This window comes from Adiantum capillus-veneris, chromosome 9 (assembly GCF_014529385.1).
Source record: "Adiantum capillus-veneris isolate H3 chromosome 9, ASM1452938v2, whole genome shotgun sequence".
Classification (NCBI taxonomy): Eukaryota; Viridiplantae; Streptophyta; class Polypodiopsida; order Polypodiales; family Pteridaceae; genus Adiantum; species Adiantum capillus-veneris.
Window position 1 is genome coordinate 154169136 of NC_140939.1, and position 7824 is coordinate 154176959.

Here is a 7824-nt window from a genome sequence, read left to right on the forward strand (position 1 = left end):
ATTGGCACATTCACCTTTAGTGGGAGATTTTTGGGGTAAAGGCTCATGCGCATACCCAAAGTCCGCGGCTACTCACCATGTTTAGTGGGAGATTGTTGGGGTAAAGGCTCATGCGCATACCCAAAGTCCGGCTACTCACCTTTAGTGGGGAGATTGTTGGGGTAAAGGCTCATGCGCATACCCAAAGTCCGGCTACTCACCATGTTCGGTCACCCAAATGTCTACTCATACCTTATTCTTTATATACATATGAATAAGGGGCTCACTCACTCTGTTCCTACAGAGTGAAGCTCTACCCATATCGTGTGTGCATCTCTTCCCTTTCCCACTCTCCCATGTGCTCTTCTCGTTCGTGCATCATCGGCAGATCCTATAGATATTATGACACGTGAGTATCCACAAGTGGTTTTTGTTCATGCTTGGCAATTCATGCATATCATGGTTGAGCAAGAAGCAACCTACTGTGGCCACTTCCAGTTGTGAACCCGAGTACAATGCAGTCTTCATAGCTATGGTTAAGTGTGTATAGCTCAAACGCCTTATGGTTGATTTGGGTGTTGGACAAGACACTGCCAACATCATCTACACTGATAGTCAGAGCGCATTGGCAATTGTGAGGAGCCCAATTTTTCATGCTTGCACAAAGAAAATTGAGGTGCATTATCACTATGTTAAGAAAGACACTCAACAGGAGAGATCAACTTGGCTTATGTACCGACACAAGACAACCTTGCAAATCTATTCACAAAGGCATTGCCTCATGATAAGTTTGAAGCTTTTCTCTACAATCCAAATGGCTTGGCTCTTACATGACCGTCTCATTTTTCTTAAGAGCAAAATTGGATGATAACATAGTGTGCGCATCCAACGTGAAAAAAACAAACAAAAAAGAAACAAAACCAAATTAGATCCGTACCTGAAGGTTAAACCCTTATCTCGTGTTCAAATGCATAGGAGCACTAATGGAAAAATGAAAAATAAGCAACATTGCAATAGAAACTGGGTGTTACCTTCACAATCCAAACCCATTAGTTAGAATCTCTATAGTCAAACCCCTTGGAATGACCTGTGAGAGAAACTGCACAAGTAGCAGTTAATGGTAACTGACATAGTCGACCATGTAAAAAAATGATTGGATTTGTCCACTACCCCATGGTAGATTGCGGACGTCTTTCCTTGAAAGTGCAACTGTGATAGATCAAAATGTGATCCTGAATGTCGATGGAGTGATTTAGTAATCACCTGCTGGGTCTTACCCCAAAATTGTGCTTCCATAGACACTCGCAGTGCTATAGAGAGAGCAGGAGATGCACATAAGTGAAATGCCTAGCTCTTATGGACAACCATGTTGTCTCAACTGTTTGTTGCCTGTAGACTCCGTGGTATAGATCAGCAGATGTGAGTTTAAGATGATCAAAAACTCAACTCGAGCGTTGCACTAAAATCATGTAGTGCAAAAATGACACCCTAAACATCCGTAATGACAAGACTCGTGCTTGTCCATTAATGTTGATGTCTTCGATGTGTACTCCACTGGGCAGATCTGTTTGATCTTAAGAACAATCACCCAAGGAATGCCAATAGCTGGGTCTTACCTAAGATCTGACAATGGCTCTTAGCCAACCTGTGTGTGGCTCATAGCCCTTATGGCAATTAGTGTTCAATCGATAAACCTATGAAGACTAATGTGAATGGCATCTTGGCCAAGTTCTAGCTGAGAGTTAGAGCACCTTGGCTCAAACTGACTCACAAGCAAAACATGTATCAAAGAACTTCTTAGAAAGTTGTCCTTATTCTTTGAAAGAGAGAGAGAGAATGAGAGAGAAGAAGAGCATGCTGGGTTGAGGAACTTTCCTTGAATTTCTAGAGTGGGTGCCCAATTTGTGTGCTCTTACACATCTTATGCCTGACTTGCAGCTTATCCTATAAGCATGCAACAATTTTCTGCTATGACTCTCTCATCGAGAAAGGTAACAAAAAGAACACAAACAAGTCACAGACTGACCCACCTATCGTGTAGGTGGTTGTGACGACACCAGTGTGACTTAATGTACGTACTTTGCCTTTGAATGAAGTCCGAGTTTTAGGGTCTTTTTAGTGAAAGGCCTAGGAGACTGTGATGCAGGATCCACCGCCCTACCACCCTATGTATAGACCGGATCTTACCCCTAGCCATCATATGGGTCCCCAGTCCGCACTGGTCCAGTCCGAGCCCCTGGCTCAGGTCCCTGACCCCCTAGGCTTAGGATCCTTTTCTTGACAATGTAACTTCTATACAGCCCTTGGGAACTACTCAGATGAATCCTCCTCCCTACCTCCCTATTTATAGGCCCTTGGCCTTGTAGGATTCCCTGCCCATTAGCATTCTCCCTTGGCTAGGTCCGTGATGTGACAGGTTTTCCTTGGCATGACATTACTCCCCCCTTGGAGAAATGTTTTCGTCCTCAAAAACAAAAGTGGGAAATTTCTTCTTAAGAACACTAATGTTTTCTTAAGTGGCACCTTCTTCAGGTTGATCTTTCCACTGGACTAAAGCTTTTTGACGTACATGATGACATGTACGTAAATCATGATAGTCTAAGGTTCGCTCAGGTTCATGCAGTTGGGTAGGAGGCTCAACGAAATAAACCAAAATCTACTTGTCAATGACATTGCCGTCCCCATGCAAGCGTTTACATAAACGACTTACATGAAATATCGAATGAATAAGAGTGTGTCGGTAGTGAGAGTTTGTAAGCTCGATCACCAACTCGCTTGAGTATCTTGAAAGGCCCACAATATCTTGGAGACAATTTAGGTGTTGGCCCAGTCTTCAGACTTTCTGAAATGCTCTGACACAAGCAAAAATACATCTTCCCCTTCCGTGAAGGTAAGTTGTCGACATTTCTCATCAACGTACTTCTTATACCGATCCTGCACTTGTCGAACATATTGACGAGCCAGTGTCAGCATATCCATATGGTCTTGGATAAAATTCTTAACCTGTTGGAGTTTTTCAGTTGCCAACCCCACCGTAACCGTTGGTGACCTAGGATGAAAACCGCCCAAATTTGGAACTTCGATGCAAGATGCCTAAATTGAAGCCTTGCTTCACATAAGTACTTTTGTGCTCGTAGCCATCATGTACGTCTACCAACATATACATGTCATGGAAAAATATAATCGACCTTGTCGAATAGTACACCTTGTTGCCAATCATAAAAGTAGCTTAAGTTGCCCAACATGGGAAGGAGATAGTTCACGAAATGTGATTATCCATTGCATTTAACGGTCAAATCGTTCTTAAATGAAGCAACATTTGCTTGCCAAGCGACAAGTTGGAATTAATGCTCGTGGCTTTGGAATCCACACTGTGTTTCTCTATATACCCACCTTGATGAATCTGTATGCCCCTTGATCTCAGAAGGCCCTTTCGAAAGCCTTGTTGGAGGGAATTAAAAATGCCAACCTTATGGCCATTTTGTGGTCGATATACTCGATAGGATGTCAAGCATAACTGCTAGTTGTCCCACCCTTTTAACTTCGTGAGGGTATGGAGCCATTGCCTGTCTTACACTTATACCAAACTGGTGACAATATTGAAATGCGTCAAACCATAAATTTCAATATCATGATGCTTATTGGTCAATGGAAAGCCTCCTCTTGCATTCTTGCAAGACTCGATACGTGTTGTGAATTTCTTTAATCGAGACACCTGTAGCCGTAGTAATCATCGTAGGTTCCAATAATTAGCGGTGCTAATTACTTCGTCAATTCGCAAACGGTTGTAAAAAACCGTATCCCAAAACAAAGAATTTTGGTAGCTGTTGTTGCCAACAAACCTCCCTTTGAGATCGTTTGTCGATGAAGCAATGCTATTTCTTGAAATTTGGTTTGACGCCGTCCCGCCTTGCAGAGCTTGCTCATGTATTGGTTATGGCAAGGGTTTCGATTCGTAATCTGCTTCTTGAATTCACACTTACTCAATGAGTGTTATGAATTTTTGAATTTCTTGAAATTTTTGCATGTAGAAAACCCCTGTTGCTCCGCCATTTGCTCACCCCAATACAATGTATTGTCGTGGTGTCGAGAACAGAGAGAAAAGAGGTGAAGGGGGGGGGGATTTCTCCCTTGGACACCCTCCCTTAGCTCAATTTTAATTGCCCTACGGCCCTTGGCCTTGGGCGTTCAAGTGAGAAAAGGAGCTCCACAAGGTCTATGTCGCCGGTCAGCTGCAACGCGCGCGCGCGCGCGTGTGTGTGTGTGTGTGTGTGTGTGTGTGTGTGTGTGAGAGAGAGAGAGAGAGAGAGAGAGAGAGAGAGAGAGAGAGAGAGAGAGAGAGAGAGAGAGAGAGAGAGAGAGAGAGAGAGAGAGAGAGAGAGAGAGAGAGACGTGGTCGTTTCACCCTGCACACCAGCAACAGAAATTACCCTCCCCCCCCCCCCTCGACGAATTCGGCAAGCCGTGTCTACAACGTTTTGGCACAGGTCGACCCGACCCTCTTCCCCCTGGCTAGGGTTGTTGCATGTGGCCCTTCAGCTTTGTCATCTCCACGCCCCCCCACTTGTATGAGCATGTAGAGAAAGTGAGTGATGATGACCATGCCTTCCCCCTTTCCCAAAATAGTCTAGCTCTGATACTAGTGTAAAGCCCTTGCGAGCTGCTCAGATGAATCCTCCTCCCTAATTCCCTATTTAAATGCCCTTGGCCTTGTAGGATTCCTTGCCCATTAGCAGTCGGCCCGTGGTCAAGTCCGTGACCCCCAGGGTTGCGCTTGGCATGACAACTTACGTATACACTAGGTGCCATCTCTCGTTCACCACATCACTCCCAGGGGAGATTACCGTATATGTGGTAGTGATGTGTGTGAACACACTTAGGATGGCTGGGACATTTTTTCCTCCACTAGGAGATTTTTTCCCTTGTGCATTGTATATATGCCCATCACTCTAGGGCTAACTTATCTTTCCATTGTGCAGTAAACAAAATGCTCTCTGTTGTGTGCCTTGAGCTTCTTCATCTTCTCCAAGCTGTGTGTGTTTCTCTTCAACCCTATGTCCAAGATAGAAGTTGAGAGATACAGAGAGAGTGAAAGAGAGAAAATTGCGTCTGTGACTACCTACAAATGGCGGTTAATCTATAGTTGTAACGGTTGCGTGCTTGTTCTCTCGGTTGGTGATTCATTCCTTATCTGAAACCCTAGCAAAAAATAGAAAATATACTGCTTTATGAGGATTTAGGCATAATCTTGCTAAAGCTGGGCAGACATAGAGTAACCACAATTTATGCGTTTGAAATTAACGTGGTGATCACACGAGGTGTTGTTATTAGTAAGATGGGCAAATTTTCGAGCCTCCTTCGTGGTCACACGAATATAAAAGGGCCAGCTTAGTCCTACTATGCATATCCTTTCCCCACTAGGCTAAATCGGCATAGTTGCAAAAGGCTACAGGCAGTTCCTTTAATGCACAAGCTGCACATATGCTTTTGTGGTTGTTACGAGTTTGGGCACCCACCTGTTGTATGTGGTTAGCATTACTTGGGATAGTTGCCATGTAATCGTTAATCATGGTGCTCTCTTTTTATTTTTACTAACATTGAGATTGATGTTTTGAAGATTGGAATTATGGGAACTGAGGAGAAGGTACCAATTAATATCTCTTGACTCAAATATATTATTTAGCGCTTTCTCCTCTCAGGAGCCCTTTTTATTTGGCGGTGCCAATTAATATCTTTCGATCAAGAGATATTATTTGGTGCCTTCTCCTTTGGGAAGCCTTTTTTTTTTGGATTTCTTCTCCTCGGTTCCCATAATTCCAATCTACACAATATCAATCTCATTGCTAGTAAAAATTAAAAGACAGCACCATAATTAACTATTACATGCCAGCTAACTCGATTGTAATGCTAATTACATACAACGAGAGGGTGCAAAGTATTGTAATACTCAGCTATGCAAGGCCTCCAGCAATGGGATTTCATTCAACTTGCGGAACTGAGGGCACATAATCCCGTAGTCACACCCTCGCTACCGCTAGCTGGCGATGGTCGTCGAGCTGTAACCCTCGCATGACCATGAAATGTTTTTGTAGTCAACTTTTAATTAAAAAGTACCTTATTAGGCACAATTATCTATTACGGACAACCGTGCCTTGTGTGAGCATGCCCTAATATGGTTGACATTTAAGTAAAGATCTGGAATCTAGGTTCTACATGCTTCCCCCCAGCTTGTCAACAGTGAAGCTGATGGACGCTGCCGTGTCACGAGCCACGACTGGATTTCATCCATTAGTTGCTCTCCACGTGGACGGAGAGGACGAAACGTCAAAGCAGGTGGGGGCGAGGCGGTGAGTAGGTAGAAGAGGGCGGTCCACACGCATTTCCGCCTTCCTCGTCCCTTTATATAAACTGCCGCTGCTCTTCCCTTTTCTACAAACTCGATTCTATCGATCTATCATCTACCCATCACGTTCTTCTGCCCATCTCGTTGCCTCTCTGCATCTTCATGTCCGAAGTCGAAATTCATCTTCCTTCTGCTTTCGGTAAGCAAATCGCGCATATGTGGTTTTCAGGTTGCGTCTCTGTGCGCGCATGTGTGTGTGTGTGTGTGTGTGTGTGTGTGAGAGAGAGAGAGAGAGAGAGAGAGAGAAGAGGGAGAGAGAGAGCTCTATTACGTCGGTGGTCTTTCTCTGCACGCGTATCTGAACTTGTTTTCACTGAACAGATCCTTTTAAAGAAGTAGATATCAACACCACCGTAACCTGTGGCTCTGTTGCGAAAGGGGCGGTGCACATCTGCGTGCAGCAAAGGAATGGACGCAAGTGCTTGACCACGGTGCAGGGGATAAGTAAGAGCTTCAGCTATAACAAGATTTTGAAGGATTTGAAGAAAGAATTCTGCTGCAACGGCAATGTCGTTAATGACCTGGAGCTTGGGCAAGTGATTCAGTTGCAAGGGGACCAGCGCAAAAACGTGGCTCAATTCCTTGTTCAGACAGGGGTTGCCAAGAAGGAGCACATAAAAATACATGGTTTTTAGTTTTTTGTCGATGGGGATTGGTCTTTGAGCTCTATATGCGCCTACACAGTCAGAATTTACGCATTGAAGAGGCTTGGCTAGAATAGTAGCTTTGTATTACAACTGAAGAATTGTATGGTCTTCATGAATACCTTGTATTGCTGGTTAAATCAATATAGACTTCGTATGATTTTTTTAATGTGCTGCGTCAGAAGCTTAGTTTTTCTTTCTGGTTATGGTGATCTATGAATGGTTGATGGATCTGATGTCTCAGGCGGAATTGATATCGTGAACTTTTTTTGTGAAAGATTTTTCTTTGTATCATTATTAACTGAAATCTTCAGAGAAATTATTGTACCAACCTTCTCTACGCTTGAGCAGGAAATCGCTGCTCTTAACACGGTGAATTGAGCAGGAAATCTCTGCTTTTAACACAGTTAGTTTTTGTATGATTTCGATTTTTTGAATGTGTAAATTGGATAATGTTACAAGGTTTGTCCTCAACTCTCAGCACACTTGAGAGCTTTGAAGCTCCCTTTTGTCCCAAGGGGGTGGAGTGGGTATACAGTACGTATACCCATTGCTGGATTGTCAAGAATTTTCGATAGTTTTTGATGCGTTATGCTCTTGGTGGCTACGCTGTGATTGTTTAGCACTACCATTTTTGCCCTCCTGTTGTCGTTATGAGGTGTGTCGAAGACTACTGTTGTTACCTCCCATCTTCCTCTGTGCCTTCTTTTTCTGTCATTGAATTGTTGACATCGATGTTGCATTCTGTTCCAAGTTGACATATGCAAAACAGTATAGCTTATGTCTTGTATTGTGGAA

The 7824-nt window shown here is 43.6% G+C and overlaps 1 protein-coding gene across 1 annotated transcript; it reads left to right on the forward strand.

Annotated features, from left to right (window-relative positions):
* The first annotated feature begins 6363 nt into the window (after positions 1–6363).
* LOC147451423 (protein translation factor SUI1 homolog) lies at positions 6364–7195 on the forward strand. Its single transcript, XM_086520332.1, has 2 exons — positions 6364–6521; positions 6704–7195. Exons 1-2 carry the CDS (start codon positions 6485–6487, stop codon positions 7015–7017), a joined length of 351 nt encoding a protein of 116 aa, XP_086376458.1. The 5' UTR covers positions 6364–6484; the 3' UTR covers positions 7018–7195.
* The last annotated feature ends 629 nt before the right edge of the window (positions 7196–7824 follow it).